This window comes from Vidua chalybeata, chromosome 1 (genome assembly GCF_026979565.1).
Source record: "Vidua chalybeata isolate OUT-0048 chromosome 1, bVidCha1 merged haplotype, whole genome shotgun sequence".
NCBI lineage: Eukaryota > Metazoa > Chordata > Aves > Passeriformes > Viduidae > Vidua > Vidua chalybeata.
In genome coordinates, this window is record NC_071530.1 from 24,720,301 (window position 1) to 24,740,425 (window position 20,125).

Sequence of the window (20,125 nt, forward strand, 5' to 3'; positions counted from 1 at the left end):
TTGTGCATATATCACATATATGTGTTGCACATAGTTGTGTTTTGGGGCAGAAAGTGAAATACAGTCTGACATAACCGTATAAAGATATAATTCATGTGGAATCATAAGCTATTTAACTTTTCTTTTAAGCATAAACTATGAACAGATAATGTGAAAAAGACTGTAGGACCTAATCCAACACATACAGAAATCCTTGAGAGCTGCTACATCATAGTCTCTCCTCTGTAAACATGTGCCAAAGAGCAAAGAATGTGGCCTTGGTAGTGCCAGAGCCTTTGTAGCATCCAAAAACAACACCCTCCACCCCCACCTTCTTCACTCTGCTTTTGTGGAGGAGGTGTCACATGAGTGGCCAAGAGAGAAGGCACCCACGGGATGTTACAGAGCACTGTCAGATGTAGACATCTATCTCTCTACCTAATGCAGCTCAAGAGCACGCTGTACATGAATCTCATTAGGCTCTGATGTATCTTCTAGAAGAAGGTAGACTTTGTCTTTTCTGCCTAATATCATCACAAGGAAAGCAAAGTGGAGCTAGATGGTACACAGCACAGAGTATTGTACACTTGACACCCAGAAACACTGTATTTCTCCTCATCTCCTTGGAGTACCCTGGGTGACTGCCCCCAGCAGCCATCCAGCAGGTAAACAGCTTGAGCATGTGGTATCAAAGCCACTAGAATTTGGCTGACAATAGCTTTTAGGAGACACTGTACATATTTTTTCAGTGGTTCACCTTTTGTTCTAACATGAGCAGAAATTTGAAACTTAAAAGCAAACAGCTGATTTTTATGGTATGATAAGAAAGCAGCAGTGATTGTATTTTAAACCCTTGATTAGCAACTTTGAGAGAAGCTCAACATTTCTGATCAAAGTATGAAGGTACACATAGAGCTGACCATGTTCCTATTTTTTGACGACATTAATTTGACTTATAAATACAAGCATAATGAAAAAGAAATAAAGCCAGGTACCTTAATCTTTCAGCAATCCTACGTACAATGGTCAGAAGGCTGTAGAGCAGTACCACCTGTTAAAACATTCTTGTGATCTACTACTAAGGTCTCATCTCAATATATATACATTCTGATTTTTAAGAATTCTACATCCATATAAGTGTGTTTGGTGGTTGGGTTTGGGTTTTTTTTTTTCCCATTAGCAGCTTCAAAACTTGTTGAATTCATGTTTTCTTATAACCTAGTGGCACAAGTCTCCAATTCAATAAAATTGCACATAGTTGGAACTTTCAGCACTTTCCTTTAAAGCCTTGGTGGGGCTTCAACTGCTGTGTAAAGTGTCTTCACTGGCACACCTAAGTGCTGTGCAAAGCTCAAAAGAAAATATAGACAGATGAGTCTGCTGGCCCCAGGCTGGCCTAGGGGCTTCTCTGCACAGCAGGTCAGATGGAACTTGAGCACCTCCAGAGAGCACATAAAGGGAGACCTATTAACCCTGACATCCTCAGCTGGACACACACCACTGCCTCTGGCTTGCAGCTTCCTCGAAGTTTTGTGCCAAGAGTCTAATTTTCCTCTGAGTCCTAAAATGCCTAAAGTCTCCTGTGTTTTATGGAGCTGGCACAGACACTGGTCTCCAATTCCTACTCTTTTTCTTCCCCTAGGAGTACGCTGGGCACTTTTAGGTGCAGATGCCACTAGATTGCCAACACAGCGCCATGGATGTCTCCCAGGGTGTTGGTCACAAGCAGCCTTTGGGTGTTGGGAGGGAATGGTTTGGGCAAGAAGTTCATTACTGGCAGCCACAAGCCTCCTTCCACCCCTCACATGTCCTGGGGATCACAGGCATCAATGGCCAAACTGGGGCAAACTCAAATATTTAGGCCTCTTCATCCTGGGGTAGTTTTCTGTCTTTGAGCCACTCTGCTTTGGATATCAAACAGCAGTCACAGAACTGCAGATCATCGCAGAAATTTTCCTCTAAGTGTTTCCTCAGAGACTCACTGCAAGCACTTCAGATTGCAAGCACTTTGGGTATTTACAGTCATTTTTGCAGTACCAGCTTTCTCAGAGTTTTTAACATGTGAACAATGCATATTACTTGTAAGAAAATAATTCAGAATTAAATAACAATGGTTTGGGGAGATTTGTCTTTTAGTGGGTCAGTTTAAGTAAGAGCAGAATATCCTTAGAAGGAAAAGTTGGATTTTTTTTTCTAAAGGGAATTCTCTGACTTCTTCTGTGGACTCTCCTCCAGGAATCAGGCATATCTGTATGATGACCAGATCTTTCAGTGCAGTTTCCATTGACTCAAAGGTGAGAAATTAGATGGATTAAAAGGAAAATAAATGCAGTTTGCTGAATAGCACAACAGATTTTGGATCATAATTTGATTTCACTGTTACGTAAGCAAAATTTTTAATTAATAAAAGAAAAACAGTAATGTTCTATTTCTGCATAATATTTGAAAGCAGTTTCTAACATTACCATGGCACATACCTTATTTACTAATTAGCTTTTATCTATACATACTATTACTAAACATGTTCTAAAAATCAACTCACTTATTTAAATAGTGATCAAATTACTACTAAAAATACTCTCCTACAGAGGGTTATTTGTAGCCCTTTTTTATTTGGTTTACTTTACAACCAGATTTATAGCACTGGTTATATTTGTTTTACTTTACAATTGATGTTTCCAGAGTATGTCTGATCAGGTTTTGATTTCCATCTTCAGATCTGGTTTTGATTTCTATCTTCAGACAAGTGAAATGGCACCCTACAAGTGTTTCCACAGACTCTTGCAGGAGACAATGTGACAGACTCAAGACTCAGATATTTATGCTGTAGGTATCAATGTTTAGGCAAAGGAAGAAAAATATTTTCTCGTCTGAGCTGAGCACTGGTGTGCTGTAAGAGTCACATAATCCTCCAAACGATCTCGCTCTGGCTTGTGTCTGTCTTTGAATAGTTTTATTTGCTTTCCTGTGCCTACCAAGAAAACAAGTCTTATCTTGAGGAAGGTGGGGGCAAAAGTGAGTAACTACATCCCCTCTCTACATTTATCCTTGCTTCAGAAATGTTCTTGTGCCTCTCCCCATGTAAAAAAAATCTTCCACCAGCCTTAGGTGGAGAGGATACAGCAATGTGCAGGCTCTTTAGCCTATTCTTCTCTTGAAGAAGTTATATATTTCAACCAGGAATAAAAGCACCACTCTAATACCATTTCTCAGAAGGAAATACATTATCGATAAGATTTGTGCTGCAACAGAATGATAAGTGGGTTGATTTTTTTTTTTAAGGTTTAATTATAAAGAATCTTCTTGAAATATCTTGAAACTGAAGAGTTTTCTCCAAGTGCTTTTCAGTTTTAGATGCAATTCACCAGATCTTTGACATGACTATATTGATACTAAAAGGTATCAGACTCCTGGGGCTTTTGATATTTCAGGACTTCTTATATTAGGTCTGGGTAATCTGTTGATGACAAAGAAAGCCCACAGTGCACAGCACTGTATTTTCGTGTTTCTTACATAATGATTTAAAAGGAAGATCCAAGTGGTAATCTTTATTTTAAACTTAGTTAAGATGATTTAATTGAGAATATGGTTGGAAAAGGACAGACTATAAAAAGAATAAAAAATGAGTTAAATGAGGACTTGGCCCAGAGAATGAAGGAGAAAAAAAAAAATAAAATGAAGCAAAAATAAAGCCTACATCCAATGCCTAGACAAAGCTACTGAGAAAGTTGTGATTGGTCACTATGGCAACAGATTTTAAATGGAAATAAAATGCCTTTAATACTGCAGGCACATTTTCTATACAGATCTAGTAAATTAACTCAGACTCATTAAAGTTAACATAATTTTACAATATATATTCTGATGTTGAATAATGTTGAAAACATCAGTACACAGAAAATCAAAATATAAATATCTATAAGATGTTGATGTTTTTACCATATTACTGGTTCAGTCATTTAGAGGCTCAGGAGGTAAATGGTAACATTACTTATTTTCTTTTCTCAGGGAACATTTTAATAACTGGTGTAAATCAAGGCAACTGTAAGCTTAAATGAGAAACATTTTCTTTTATTTTCTTGGCTTTTATACTAATGGTCTCAGGATGGTGAATAAACATATTAGGCTCCATTCCATGATGTAAGAGTTTGTTCATATACCCTCCACTCCACACTATTGGAGATAACTTGGTTCTCATCCCCTTCGCTCCACATCACACACAACAGCATCAAAGCCAAGCCAGCCTTGCATCATTCATGCACATTTTGGATGTCTGTCAACAAGAGCTGGAATTCCTGCAGTTGGAGCAGGATTTATCCTGTCCACTACCAATAAAACCAGCATCTAAGAGGATGTGCATATCCTGTTTTAGACTAACACAGCTATATTGTCACTTCTGCATCTTTGAACTGGATCTCTTTTGCTCAGGGAAGATAGAGGTCAGTACCCCGAATGGTTAACAGCTTACATTGCTTAGAAATGTAGCAAGCAGCCACCGTGTACGAGTGACTGATTTATCAGCAATGGTTGGGAAACACAGGCAACAGCAGAGATTGAAAACATTAATCAAAAACACTGGCACAACCCCGTGGGCATAGGACGATTATGAAGCTACAACAGACCTGTGCTGTCCCTGTCTCTCTGCTGCCTCCAGCCGTGTTTCTGATGCACTGCTTAACTTGTGATACCTCCTCTTCCCTCTCCACTCATTTGCCCTGTTGGCAGATTCTTCCATATGCTTTATTTCAGCATTGCTTCAAATTCAGCCCTTCAGAACAAGAATAGTTAGATTCCCAGGCCAGCAAAGAACTGGCTCTTTGGTGTCTGTTTAAAGAACACTAGTACTGCTTCTGCTGAAAAAGTTTATATTTTCATACATCAGCATTTTGATCCAATAAAACTGGCATTACAGAGCAGTTTCAGAAGTGGAGATCCTTTCACACTTTGGCTGTTTGCCTGTCCTAAAACTCCTGTCATTTTATTCAATATATATTTAATCTCAAGGAAATAATTTCATATATAAGAACCATCTCATAAACACCATCTCAGCTCTACACAAGTCTCACTTTGACAGGCAAGGCAAAAGTTGTTGGGAAGAGCCTGAAGATAATCTCTGATCTTCAGCCAACTGCTGCCATGGTTCAGCCCCAGCAGGGAGCCTGGCCAAACAGCAGCAGCCCCACATCAGAGTGAGTAGGGAAGATGCAGCTGCCTGAAAAACATTTTCTATAGGCAGTGAATTATTTTTGCCCTGAAGGAATACTTGTCTTTAAAGAGCTGCTTTCCAAAGGCTTCATTGAAACCATAGTCCATGCCTCACTGCATAAGGAGGAAAGAAGAGGTGAAGATTCACATTCATATTTAAGTTTTGTTGCAAAGTCCTACTGTTTTACATACATACTCAGACATCAAACCGCAAAAAACATGAGAAGAATTTTCCACTAAGCATAGATATGCAAGACTTGTCTTCTCCATGTGTTAGAAATACTGGCCACTTGATTTTAAATTCTATGTACATGCTTCGTGTTTACAACACATGCCCTTTGAATCAAAGAGAACCTTCAAGCATTCTGGCTTGGTATCTATGGTATTTCTTCTAATGGTTTGCTAGAACAAGGGCATTTTGCACATACTTTTTATAGGACAATAAACTAATAATTATCTTAGTAGTAATTTTTGAAGGTCCATTCTTTAATGTAAAATACCCTAAAATTAACAGCTAACACTCCAATATCAATAGCTAATCCAACCCTGAGCTTCTGAACATGTTAATAAATACACTGATAGCAGGAACCGGAACAATGTGCAGGAGTAAAGGAAATGGATCCCTAGGGCTGAAGATGGAAAGAGCAGGCATAAAAGCCAAATAAAAATCCATGGAAGGATGGGCTTAGCTTTCACCACAAAAACAAGAACCTCCATGAGAACAAAATTCTGGATTGTTACCATCAACTTTTGATTTTTGTAACATGTGTGTACCTTAAGGCTTAAACATGTTACTTGCTCCATATTTCTAAATTACTCTTGCTTTACTGAAGACAAAGCTACAAGGCCCAACTCTCCTAGGAGCATAGGTTCCCAGTTCCTAGGAGCTGTACTTCACTGACTTGGGAAGTTTATGTCTAAATGCCTTTCAGTATCTGAGCCTGTTTCCATCCCTTACAAATGAGAACAAAAGTGAAATAGTATAACAAAGAACGAGTGGAGGATTCAAAACCAATGATACCAAGGTTTCAGGTTAACCAGTCACAGGGACGAATTTAAAGAGACAGTTTTTCTCAAAAGATGATTTACAGCTGAGCACATGGAGAAGATAGTTTGCACCTAGAAGAGCTAAAGAGCTTTTTCCTAATAATAAATTAAGTAAGAAGCATGGGGATGATCTATGTAATCTTCACACTCAGAGTTGGCATCCTGGAAAAAGAAAATCAGATAAAATATAATAATGGCTAAGGCTGGCAGAAAGATGTGCAGCAGTGGAAAAAAAATCAATATTAATATTAGCAAAAAAAATGTGCTAAATTAATAAGAGAGCTGGGTTTAATCCAGTTTGGGAACAGAGCTGACAAGAAACAAGGGATACACTTGGCAACACAAGGGGTATACAAGGTAACATTGCCCTGGAGTGAGCAGCAGTGTGGCAGACTTGGTCAGATGCTGCAGGTGCTGTGAGGGCCAGGGCAAAGTGAGGGGCTGTGATCACTACTGCAACAGTATTTCTACAAGCATGAGCTGTTCAGAAGAGATCAAAGCGTGGGATTAACTCAAGGATCGTTTTTTTTGCTTCAGGCCCGCAGATCCAACATTCAGTACATTTCCCTCCTTAGTATGTAAGGCTTCAGAGCAGAGCAGACTGCTTCACAGGGGGGTGTGCTCCTGCTGTTGAAGCAGCCCCGGTCAGCTGGCCACCAACCTCCCTGGCCAGGTGCGCTGGGACACTGCTGCAAGGCAGGTCCCTCTGGAGCTGGGAGAGGAGAACCTTTGTGACACCCCCTGCGTGAGTGACCCTGGATCTACTGCTGCTCTCCACACCCCATGGCACTGTCACAGGAACTGGTAGCTACAGAACAGGCTGGCTGGCCAGGGACTGCCAGGATGTTCACCATTGCAACTTGGAGCAGCCCCACGGCTCTGCTTGCATCCACCATTCTTTGGGAGCATTTCTCGTTCTGCTGGCTTCCTGCCTGCCCCAGCATAGAGTTCAGGATGTTGATTTTCACCTCCAAATTCCATTCAAGCTCTTCCCAGCACTGCTGTGAGTTACGTGGCTGCCAATAGATTACTGCGTACATCAGCAAGTGCCAACGAAGGGGCGCTGGCTCCTCAGGAATCACGCTCTGCCCAGTCTGCCAGTATGTCTTTTCTCACTCTCTGCTTTGTCTTCTTATGAGCAGTCCCAGCTCTGATTTTCATTCATACTCCTGTGCCACCCATCAACCTTCTCGTAACACCACCCCAGTGGTGCTCAAGCACTCACCTCCAGCCAGCTATCCCCTGCTCAGCTCAGCTGCTCGGTGCCCAACCTAATAAATGACATGACCCACTGAAAGTAGTGGAAATACTTCCCTTGACTTCAGTGGGCTTTAGAATAAGCCTGTGATAATGCTGATGGAGAGGGTCCCCAGCAACCCAAATAAAGCCAGGGACAGTGGTCCCAACACCTGAAGCAAGAAGCAGAGTGCACCTCAAGAGGTCGTCTGCTCTTCTCTTGTTTAACCTTCACACCTTCTCTGTGTAATCTTCACATGTGCTTCTTATGACCTGCTGTAGCCACTTTTGAGAGGCAGATCCAGCCTGTCCCCCGAGGTGCACGTGTTTGATTCATCCTGTGCTTTGTGGCACTGCATGGAGCAGAAGGAAGGCTTGATGGCAGGAGCTGTCTCCCTGGAAAAAACGTGCCTTCTCATTAGAGCTGTAATTTAGACAATTGATCCTAAATGTGGAAACCATGGGTTTTTTTACTGGATACAGTATGTGAATGCACAGCACCCATGACAGTGGCGTCGAGTCTAACTTACAAATATTGTAAATACTGCAACTGCCATTTATATTAACCAAAGAATGAGCTTTTGTTTCACAGTACAATATTTGTATTGTTCACACAGTTCAGAATATTTGGCAGACCTGCGGATTGGATGCCATCCGTGTTGATTTTCAAAATCAAACTGCCACCTTGTGGTACGGTGAGAGAGAAGCCTTCAGGAAATCGTACAGACAACAAAAATACAGATGTATAGTAAAAAACGGTCCCTTTTGTTCCCCCCATGTCTTACAGTATTCTTAAATATGTTTTGACTATACTTCAGGTAAATTAATAAAAAATGTTTATGTCATTCTTTAAAAAGACTATCTAACTTTTTGGGATTGTTTGCCAATTCAAAACATAGAAACATTTCCTTATTCTTGTGTGTAATTGCACTGAAACCACACATATGAGTAGATCTTTTTCAAGATCTGCTGCTTACAGGAAAACACTAACTACTAAGTTCATGTAGGCATCTATATAGGCAATATACATATCTATAATTGCTTCCTTTCTCTCTTTTAAACTTAATGATAAGAAAATTTTCTGTGAGAGTCAGAGCAGGGCCACACAAATTGCTGAAGGTGAGCAAGTTGTAATCTGGTCTGAAGTGCTGTTCCTTCCTTGCATGCTCTTGGACCATGACAAATGTAAGGTAATTTTAATCAGCTTTCTCTTTCACTGTGGGCCAAGCCAGCACAAATTACTTCACCTTGCTTGTCAACCAAGAGCAAACATGCTGGAACAGCAGATGTGCAGTAATCTGTTACAGCAACGTGCTTGTGCATGTCAGCCTTTGAGCAGCAGAGAGGCATAGAGATGTCCCAGCTCAAGTCTTTCAGCCAGATTGAACGTCCTCATGTCATATAATACCATTTATGAAAGATGATAGATAAAAAGCTAATCAACTCCAAATCAAAAGTGTAGCTGGGGTGGACAATTGATTGCAGCCACATATCAGTGCTTTGTGCATCCACGACTTTCCAGGAATATAGTGGTTTAAAAGTAAAGTTGCAGGTAACAAGAAGCCTGTAAGATCTGGTCTTCACATCCTGTTCCTCTCCTCATACCAGAGAAGCATCAACACTTTTTTAAAGCCTGAAGTCATCCACTACTGAAAGTAACAAAGTAAGTGGGAGGGAATGTAAAGGTATGAAGAGCCTAATGCTCATGCTGACTCTGCTCTTAAACCTTAAAAGACACAAATGAGCTGCCTAGGACCTATAGCACCAGGACAAGCCATTTTCCTTCGCCTTGTGTCTATTACAACGTACATTACCTTGGGGAATTAGTTTTTGTAAAGTATTTTTCATTCAAAAGTACATAGGTAGAAGGAACTCACAAATATGAACTGCTGTCTGGCACCACCTTTGCTGAGCACAGGCTGTAGGAGAGAGTTGGTGAGCAGTCCCATGGACAGGGTCCTGCAGGTGCTGATGGGGCTGCCTGAGGAATCTGGCCTCTGGAAACCCTTCAAGCAGAGAGGCTGCTCTGACTTCCACTGTCGCCACGTTTGTCCATCAGCCCACTTGGCAGCCAAACTCACAGGAAGGAGAAAGATGAAGATTTCTTTATAATGACGGTTGTGGTGGTGTCTGCTTTGCTGGGCAATTTCAATCAAGGGTAAATAGTGTCCTTCTAGCTATGATCTCATCCAGCAGCCCAAATGGGTGCAGGTGTGAGCCACTTCTAAGTGATGCATGGCAGCAGCACATGCTAGCTACATGTGGGTTCTTATCCTCTTAACTGCTGTCCATACAGGGATGGGGGCTGGCAAAGACTGCAGAAAAAAGCAGGGAGGGGGCAGTGTTTAGTGGGTCATGGGCTTGTGAGAGAGAAATTCTGAAAGGTGAGCAGGGGAAGGAGAAGAGCCTATGGATCCCATTCAGCTTCCTGTGCTTGCAGCTGAGTTAATTCACACACAAACCCCCTGCAGTGTATGAGATCCCCCACCCCTAATGTGGCTGTACAGCCCTGCAGCCCCTTTGTCCCAGCATTTCTCCTTCCAAGGAGCATTGCTTGTTGCACCTGAACTCAGCACCAGGAAGCAGAATGCTGTCCTGGAGAAGAGTGGGTTACCCCTCACTTGAAGAGTGCCCTGGATATTTTTTTTTTTGGTTTTTTTTTTTTTGGTTTTTTTTTTTTTTTTTTTTTTTTTTTTTTTTTCCTGGATTGCACTAGTTAAAAGGCATCTGTGGGCAGAGCATCTCATCCCATTGCAGCCAATAAATCAGCCATGGCAAGTATGAAAGGAAGTGTGGGTACTTCTCCAGCTGAGAAACAACATCCAGGACTAGTTCTTTTAATATAAGTGTATGGGCAGCACCAGAAGGTAATCAGTGGTTACTGAAGCTTAATGTGTATGAAGCCCATGGAGGTAAATCTTATTTTGTTTTAATTGCTAGTGTGTCTGTCCTCGCTTTCATCAAAAGAGCGTGGTGATATCTAAGAGCGGCATTTCGATGCCTGAAATGCTCCTCATATAAATAGAACAAGCAGATCAGCATGACTGAGTGATAAAATTACCTTCTGGTCTTCAGAAACTTCAGCATGCAACTGTGCTATAGGCACCTCAGTGTGCCCCTCTTTACAGCACAAACAGATACATTTGGAAATGGATTTGGAGGAGACGTACAAAGAGGGAGAGAACACAGAGGGGAAAATTACTCGAGCTGCAGCTGCAAAGTTGGTGAAAAAAGCTTTTCTTGAAGCCCTGAAGTCCAATGACTTTGAAACACTGGAAGAGCTCTTGAGCCAAAAGAAAATAGACGTGGACACAGTGTTTGAAGTGGAAGATGAAAACCTGATTCTGGCATCCTACAAACAAGGTAAATGTAGCAGCATTCACCAGACAGGAAGTAGAGGGGTTTGAGTGATTTTCAAGGAACTGTGGCCTTTTATCTCTTCAGAAGCTGCAGCATAAGCTGATCCACAGGCAGTACTGTCTCAGCAGGCTCACATGGTCAGGGCCACTGTAGTAGGGGAGCTTATCAGCTGTGTGGGCTTGGTGAAGGACAGGCCAGAGCCCAGGCTGAGCCTTCGTGCTGCAGCTGCAGGAGCCTCCAGAAACAGGAGTCCTTTGCCATTTCCTCTCAGAGAACTTGGGTGCAAAGCACAGAGTAGACACATGCAGGTGTATAAATGGGGTGTATACATTTCTTGCATGAACCCATTCACATGTACAGACTATTTAGAAACATAAAATATCCCGTCTTCCTTTTTCAATGGAAGTAAAGTGGATTCTCCCTAGCTGAGGGGAACTACGGAAATCCTGTGAACCTTGGGTGTTGCTGGATGGGAAAAGGTTTATTTTTCCAAATGACAGAAAGTGAGGATGTGGTAGTTTATCAAAACAGAAAAATAATTTGGAAAAAAACAACTAGAACAATCAACACAACATCTCTTTTGGAGTGTAGAAAACCCAAACCATTTGCCAGCCAGACACTCAAAGAGCTTCCAAAACCTTACAATTTAAAGCAACAAACCAAGTTTGCTCTTTGCTAAAATCAACATACTTCATGACCTACTTGCTAACAGACTCTTCCTGTGTATTTAGAAAGCAGTAATGATCAGACTCTGCCAGAAGTTAATCATATGTGGAGATAAACACCTCCAGTAGCAGCAGCACAGCAAATGCACTTTCTTTTCTGTGGCAAAAAGAAGGGACTATATCACCTCTTCTCTTTTTCTGTGTTTACTCCTTATTTAATGATTAGTTCCTGCTCTTTGGATTTCTTAAGGACGAGGATGGTGTAGTCATAATGTACTTCCCTTGGGGACAGTGTATGAACTAAGCCACACTGTGCTGAATTTATCTTAAAATACATCTTCTGTCCACAGCAGGCCAAAACACAATATAGTTGTGGTTTGAGATGACAGGATTAATGAATAGATTTTTAATCACAGATCATTTGACTGCAATCATTAACTAGTCTCTTTTGAAGAATTATCTTTGTTTTCCAAAAAGTAGAGAGAAAGGAAAATGTACTCTTATGGCCTAAATCACAATATTGCATTCACTTTGTCTGAAAGGCAGGAAGCACCTCTTATGTAAATTTTACTTTTGTTCTGAATGATAGATAACTGTGATATGAAAGGGGAATTTCCTTGAGGATGAAAAGGGGAGAAAAATTCACTACCCCACCATTCTGACAGTCTGAACTTTGCCACAGTCCTTAGTGATGAAGTGGAAAAGAGATGTCATGGGTGACAGAGTGACTTTTCTTCCTCTCTTCCAAAGAGGCTGAGAACTTTCAAAGATGCTTGTACCTTTATGTACCTTATGGGTTCTTTATGTTACTAGCCAAAGAAACAGGTAAGCTGAATGAGGTCATGGAGCCCACATCTGCTTCCTGCTCAGTGTCTGTCCCTGTCCCTCTGAGCTCAGAGATCTCGGCAGGTTTGGGCAGAGGACATGGGAGATGCTCCCTGGGGATGTCTGAGCCCAGCTCACCTGCAAGTAGCACAGGCAACAGAAATATGTTGTGTACTCAGGCAGGAAAATTGTGGCTATAAAAAGGCTTTTAAGTATCACTTTCCTGCTGTTAATGTATAATTTATGGCTTATATCTGGCCATAAATGGAAGACCCAGCCCCATGATAAGCCTGAAGTGTATCACAGTTCACTGGTAACAAGGGGGAACGCTGCACGTGCAGTTGGACAGAGGGGATTTAAGAAGCTTGCTCTGCTATTTGCAGAGACTTTGGGATATAGCCCACCTTCTCTGTGCTTGGTTTGAGGGGATATGATGAGAAGGTTGCCCTAAGAGAGTTGCCAGTGTAACCTGCACAGTCAGCAGGTTGAGTGTCCTCAGAGGAGGCTGTCACCCTGCTCGGGCACTCCGGGGCCTCGGGGCTGCTGCTCTTGCATTTACAGCGTGGGTTCCTTAAGGACTGGGTTTGGAAGTCCCAAGAATTTGGTCCTGGAGTAGATGACATGGTCTGCAGTTTCTTGCCCCTATCTGAAAATATACTTGTAATTTATCTAGGAGTGAAGAAAAATTTTAGTCCATTTCTCCTTGCTGCCAGCAGTTTGTTTCCTTCCTGCTTGTACCTCATGAATACTGTAAAAAATGTTTATATATGACATTAGTGTTGAGAAACTGCATAAAACCAGAGACTAAAATGGAAGATTTGAATTAATTTGATCTCACTATACCTGTCTAATATATTTTTCTGTGTTTTTTACATGATAACAGATTTCAGCCAGGCAGTTGTCCAAGGAGAAATAAATAAATCAAATCCAGATAATTTTATAGTCACATTCTAGCTAAGATGCAGATATTGTATATTAAAAAAAATTAGACTTCTCTTGCCCTTCTGCACATTATTATGATGCTTTACTTTTCTTAAACAGGTGATTATAGTAATCACATCTCAGACTGTATCTGTGCAGTCATTCAGCATATAGTCCTAATTTGGGAATGAGTATTTATGTGTTATTTGGCCTTACACTTGTTCGTAAATAAAAAAGGAAAAAATCATTATGACATTTTCTGAGAAAAATACAAACATTTTGCAGCCAAATTTCATGCTAAAGTGTCACTGCTTCTATTTGTCTCTTCAGCCTAATTTACATCAGCATCCAATCTCCTCACTCTGTGCTCCTCAGGGCAGTAGTTGGGGTATGTTGCCAGGAGTCATCTATGTGTAATCCATCCCTGGAGGTCTGAATCCAGCCACTGACATGCAAGATCCTGCCATCTCCCACACACAAACAGTAGGATGAGCTGTCTGCTGAGTCACTGTCCTAAGTAAATGCTGACATCTTATTCCAATGCCACCATTGTTCATCTATTGGCAGGCTGGAGATCCCACTTCCCCCACATTTCTTAGCTGGTGACATCTCAAATTCTCTAAGCATTTTCTTTTGTCGTTTTGTTTAACCTATACCAAAAAAGTCTAATAGCTTCTTTCAGAGTATGACTACATGGGAATTATCTCTCCAAAAGGCAGGCTATTCAGCACACATAGTAACAGTGCTTAATGAAAATGAAGTTACACTTGAGAGAACTTTGTGCGCACTATGCTGGTGAAATTACAGTAAATTACATTTAAACTCCAACCCTTTCTTCCCCTTCAATTATTCTCAGTAGGTGGATAGTCCTAAGAAAAGTCTTTGCCAAGGCTGGTAACACATTCTCACTTTGTACAGGGTACTGGCTTCCCAGCTACAAATTAAAAATATCCTGGGCAACTGGACTTCATCTAGCTGTCATGTATGGACATCTGGAGAGTCTTTTGGTCCTCCTCAATCACAAAGCTACAATCAACTGCCGGCCCAATGGAAAAGCTGCAATCCACATAGCCTGTGAAATGGCAAATGTTGACTGTCTCAAGATCCTTTGCAATCATGGAGCTAAGCTGAACTGCTTTTCAATGAGTGGGCAGGCGCCCTTGCACTTCTGTACAACACGAACCTCCATGCCTTGTGCCCAGCAGCTGCTTTGGAGAGGTAAGGTAAAGCTCTGGAGCATCTCTCATGGCATGGGCAAAGATGGTGGGCATGGTCTGGGCTTTTTCTTAGGAGGCAATTTCTCAAAGTAGATGTCTATTTATCCCTTCCATCCACAGATGACTCATGTCTTCATCTCAGGCTCCTTGTCCTCATGTCTTTGATCAGAGGAAGTTTCTCCCATTCTGTTTCCTCACCTCATCCATCTTTCCCTGGCCACTGGTCCTTACTCCAAGATTGTTTCCCATTTCAGTGCCTCCTGTCCACTGCCCAATAAGTCCATCAGCAGCAGAGCTCTTCTGAATCAGGGAGTTTCTGTTTCTCTTGGGGGATTTTTCCATCTTTTTCATCTAGGTTTAGTATTTTCACATGAAAGGGCACCCCTCATATTCTTTCTTTTTCAAATTTCCTGGACCTGAGTAAAGTTTTTCCAGCCACTTGTTTTTTGAAGTCTAGCCTTGAAAAATTGGATGCAGTTTTCCTTACCATATTTTCATTTGTCATGGACGCAGCCAAACTCATGCCTGGCGGAAAAAAAGGGTATTATATAGTATTTTTGTTTTCCCAAAATAAGGTACATTATGCTGCTGGTCATCAGCAACAAATGAGGCTATGAATAGATGTAATTCTTCCATAAATATACTTGTCACACACTATTTCCTGAACAGAAGGGTACTGACACAGGACACAGTAAAAGAAACACAGTTCAAGTCTTTAGTCACAGAGAGATTCCCCTATTTCTCACACTGTGCCATGGCAATACAAATGATTTTGGGTTGGTTTTGTTACATGTGTTGTTATTGAAAGCTTTTCCTGAGATGCAGAGCTCAAGTGCAAAATCCATGCTTTACGGGCAAGGCAATTTGCAGTCATAAATGAATAACATAATTGCTTTTCTTCTGCTGGAAAGATACATATTATTTTGTTTGGTAGAAAGGAAAATAAATGCTGCCAGTTGTATCCTGCCCAAAGCAAACAGTCCTGACAGCAGGAGTTGAATTTGCTAGCGTAGAAAATCTTAAAAGTCAAATGTACTCTTATGAAACGCAGCATAGGATGAATGCAAATGAAAGGATGTATTCTGCAGGCTTTCTCCACCTACCCATCAACAGCATAATAGTACTTTAAAAGCCACCCTTCCTCCCAAAACACTATTCAAACTCTGATTTCTGTATGAGCTGAATGCTGAGACTCCAAATAGAATGGGAAAGGTCTGGAGCAAACTCTGTCAGGTGTGCACATTCACAGAGCAGCACTCCCCAAGAGCTGAAGCCAGGGTGTCAGTAAATATCCTTGCCTCAAAGTTTCCAAGATGCATCTTTCACCTGCCATCTCCACTCAGTGGTGTCCCTTGGGATCCATCCAGGTCATTGCAGTTTATTCCCCTCTGCCTGGGGTGACAGCGCAAGCAGCGCTGATCCCATGTTTGGTTACCACCTCCAAACTTGGATTGCCGGTGCCGTCTCAGGGACATCGAACGCGACTAACACTCAACACGGCTTAACAGCATTAGCACTCGGGTTTTTCAGCCCAGAGGCAGTTTCTGCCCCCTCCTCCCTGCCCCTGGCTCCGGGCAGGGGCCGGGCCGGCTCGCTGCTCGGCAGGTGGTGCTGTTGCTCCAGCTGCGGCCGCGGCTCCGCACGAACGGCGCGGTCGGACCCGCTCTGCGGCACTTCGGAAACGGCATCCAGACCCCCCGCCGGCGACCCTGGCAATGGGTTCTTTAATATCATCCACGGATCTGTCGTAAAATGTCCTTTCATCCAGGCTCGCGTTAACGACGTGCTGCAGGGAGTGTTTTCAGTTTACAGAGCAGAGCAGAGCTGTTTGGATTAGGAATAATGCTCTCTTTCTCCACCAGTTCTCAATTTATAGGAAAAAGCATTTTACGCATAAATTTGGGCTTGCATGCTGCTCTGAAATAGAATGTTCGGATAAGGTCTTCCTTGAGGCCAGAATATCACATCTGAAGCTGGATCCAAGAACCTTAAGTTTCTAAGAGCTTCCCTGGAGACTTAACTAATGCAGGATCCATGCTATTTGCATTTACACACGTGCCTTTCATTCACCCTGACCTTTTCCGCGGGAAGAAGGGCCCATCCAGAGAGATGGCCAAACAAGTGTTTCATTGCCTTCATTTTCCCCCATCATCTTCCTTTGGCAGGAGCAAATGTGAACATAAGAACAAACAACAAAGACGAGGAGACTCCTCTGCACGTCGTTGCACGTTTGGGTGTCCCAGAGCTCGTGGCCTTTTACGTGGAACAGGGAGCACAGGTGGATGCTCTCAATGCCTACATGGAGACTCCCCTGGCCTGTGCAGCCTACTGGGCCCTTCACTATAAGGATCAGATATACAGCCAGGACCACCACCTCATCTGCCGGATGCTCCTAGACTATAAAGCTGAAGTGAATGCTCGTGATGAGGATTTCAAATCACCACTCCACAAAGCTGCCTGGAACTGTGATCATGTCCTGCTGCACATGCTGCTGGAGGCAGGAGCAGAAGCAAACATCATGGATGTTAATGGCTGTGCACCCTTACAGTATATCATAAAAGTGACATCTGTGCGGCCAGCTGCTCAGCCAGACATCTGCTACCAGCTGCTACTGAATCATGGAGCAGCTAGGATATACCCTCTGCAATTCCACAAGGTTAAGGATGTCTTTGTACAGTCGGGGTATGGAGAGGGGTGGTGTCTTGAACAGGAATGGGATGAGAGATCCAAACTATCTGGATTTGCTGGAGTCCTGTCAGTCTGGGCCCAGAATGCCCAAAACGTTGTGAGATGACCTACTGTAAGAGTGGTATCATTTAACTGAAGTGAAATTGCAGTTGTCTGTACCAGAAACCAGACACAGATCTAATTTTTGCTCTTAACCAACCTGAAATGCCAAACTCTAAATGCTGGTTGAAGTCTAATTTTTCAGAGCAGATTCACTTTCTCATTTCAAAGAACCCACATCCCTTTGTCAAAGCTGGCTTCATACATGTTTAACTGAGCTATATGAAATGTGTATTTCATGGTCTCCACCAAAGATTAGAATGAGACCACTTGATTCAGTTTGTCACATCTGACATTTAAAAATCTATTAAAGTCTATTAAAAATTAAATGCATCTCCATAAAGCTTTGGATTATTCCCAGGAAATGTGAGAATGAAGGAGAAGAGCTGGGCCTGGGCTCAAAGCTGATGACCAAAAAAAAAAAAAAAAAGAAAAAGTATTGAAGTATTGCAAGATCCCTCCTGAAAAATTTTTAAACACTTGCAAAGCCCAAGACGCTGCCAGAAGTAACTAAGAGTGTTGTTATATCAGACAACTAAGTAAGCTTGCTGAAGTCAGGACTTACACTCTCTCATCCAGTACCCTAAGCAACAGTTTGCAGTTCCCTGACTGTATATGTAAAGTTTTAACAAGCCAAGCAACCAGAAACCTTTGAGTAAAATGCCAAAATTTTAATTGTGCCTCTTGAGCCCAGGACGAACAGGCTCTGTCTGTAGCAGAACAATGCTCAGTCTCCTAGAGGGTATTTGAGAGCAAGGTCTGAAGTCTCCTCTTCCTGCATGTTATTGCATGAAGTGGGTCACTCTTTCAAACCATCATTTGCCCATCTGTAAAAATATAGGATATTTATCCCAGAGGGATGTTCTCCAGTTTTGTTTGTGAAACCTGGAGACTGCATGAGACAAAATTGGGTGAATGCAATATTATCCCCTGCATATGAGTGACAACAGACTGAGTTTTTTTTGTGTTGAGCTAAAATTACTGGGTAGAACAGTTGTGTCAGGGCCCTTGTGTGTCTTGAAAGCCTTACTGCTGAACTGTCTCTTCTTCTGGTCATGTTTTACATTTTTCTTTAACAATGTGTTTTTGATTCATATGATGGGACTTTTTTCTGTTCCTGAGCTGCATGTGCTGAAGCAAAAAGTTTTGTGCATGACTTTGCCTGGTATTGAGTCACTCAACCCAAGCTATCTCTATGAACAAGCTATCTCTAGATTTGGGTGATAAAGCCCACCCCATCTAGACTGCTGTGGAGATCTAAGCCAGCATTTCTGTATGGTCTTAAACTGGGGATGAGCCTGGGGTTTCTTGCTGTACTTGCACAGAGTGGTGTGGAGGGGCCATGTGTCTTTTGCATGTCCAGCATTATCCTCTTGTAATTGTTTGGCTGTGTCTGTCCCAGTTTGCTGTTGTGCAGTGCCGAGCACCCAGGCTAGCCCTGGCCTCCTGGTGGTACTCATGGTCTCCATGCATCCTGCCTGCAGGTGCTGCAAGCCTGTCATTCCCACCCCAGAGCTGTGGAAGTAGTCGTCAACTCCTATGAACACATCAAATCCACATCTAAGTGGAAAGCAGCCATACCTGAGGATGTCTTGGAGGTAAGCTCTCAATGAGTTATATATGAGTAGAATCCAGGCTTATTATTTGCATAACCCATACCAAACCATTAGAAAGAACACTTTTGAAAGAGAAGAAAATTGCAGAGGATGGGGACTTCCCCACTTAATATCTCTCATTTGACAAAAGCATATAACTCACTGAAAAAAGACATATTTTTGATATTTTAATTGCAACGTTATCCTTTGGAGCATCCCCTATCATTGGTACAGCAGGAGCTCAGCTGTCCCTGTACTCAGCGAGTGAAAAGATTCTGGCTGTGATTGGTGTTCCTTCAGATTTTTCAATATGTATATTTATCTTTCTTTTAAGTCAGCAAATATTTTTAAAGTGCCATATTTCACGGGTATGACTATGTACCCCTCAGTTCTGTTGCATGGGTCAGATTTCTGCAAAAAGGATGAGTTAGCTGCAAATGCAAGGGAGAATTTAAATTAAAAGTAAGAGATTAAAGAAGAAAATGTGGTCAAAAGGCAAAACTGTGAGACAAATGACATGCTTTGACATAGTTATCCCTTTAATTAAAAAATCCTTACTCCAAATATTCTGGTTGCCCTAAAACACACTGTGGTTTATTTTACAGCGGCACCAGGATTTCTATGACTCCTTGTTCACTGTGTGCAGCAATTCACCACGGTCACTGATGCACTTATGCAGATGTGCTATTCGGGCAGTATTGTCAGAAAGGTGCCATCGAGAAATCCCCTTGCTCTCCATCCCTCTGTCCATGAAGAAGTACTTGCTACTGGAACCAGAAGGAATCATCTACTGAGACACCACAGACAAGGCACTGGCATCCCCCTTCCCGGATCCATATGCCTCTGTGGGGTGCCAGAGATCCAGGCACAATCCTGACACAGCCCTGTGCGTGTGTCCATTGGCTGGCCAGCCTGCAAGCTGGGCTGGCATTTACTGGCTCTCCTCGGAGCTGCTCTCTTTCCCTACATTGAGAAACCACAGCTGCAGGGTGCAGTTTGCACTGGGGAGGCAGAGCTGGAAAAGCCCCTGCTCCAAACATGCCCAGGACACACACTGCTTTGTTCAGCCAAGCTTAAACAATGCTGCTTCAATCCTTCAGTACTTATACCACTGCCTGCTAGACAGCATTAGATTTTAAATCTGAGCAACCTTTGATATTTCACTATGATTTTCTTCTGCTGTCATTTTGGGAGTAAAAGAAAGGATGCTGTCAAAAAATAAGTCACAGAAATGCTTTCCCAGAATGAAATAGGCAAATTGCTTTGGTTTGTGACCACAGACAGGCCT

General features: G+C 42.2%; 1 protein-coding gene across 1 annotated transcript; it reads left to right on the top strand.

The window, feature by feature from the left end:
* The first annotated feature begins 10,616 nt into the window (after window positions 1-10,616).
* On the top strand, window positions 10,617-19,631 carry ASB4 (ankyrin repeat and SOCS box containing 4). The gene is made up of 5 exons (XM_053959416.1): window positions 10,617-10,830; window positions 14,157-14,456; window positions 16,621-17,111; window positions 18,727-18,840; window positions 19,443-19,631. The coding sequence occupies exons 1-5, from the start codon at window positions 10,617-10,619 to the stop codon at window positions 19,629-19,631; spliced, it is 1,308 nt and encodes a 435-aa protein (XP_053815391.1).
* The last annotated feature ends 494 nt before the right edge of the window (window positions 19,632-20,125 follow it).

Coding starts and splice junctions, on each gene's coding strand:
- ASB4 (XM_053959416.1), top strand. CDS start 10,617: ATGGATTTGGAGGAGACGTACAAAGAGGGAGAGAACACAGAGGGGAAA. Junction 14,457..16,620: donor CCAGCAGCTGCTTTGGAGAG/GTAAGGTAAAGC, acceptor TTCCTTTGGCAG/GAGCAAATGTGAACATAAGA. Junction 17,112..18,726: donor ACCCTCTGCAATTCCACAAG/GTTAAGGATGTC, acceptor TCCTGCCTGCAG/GTGCTGCAAGCCTGTCATTC.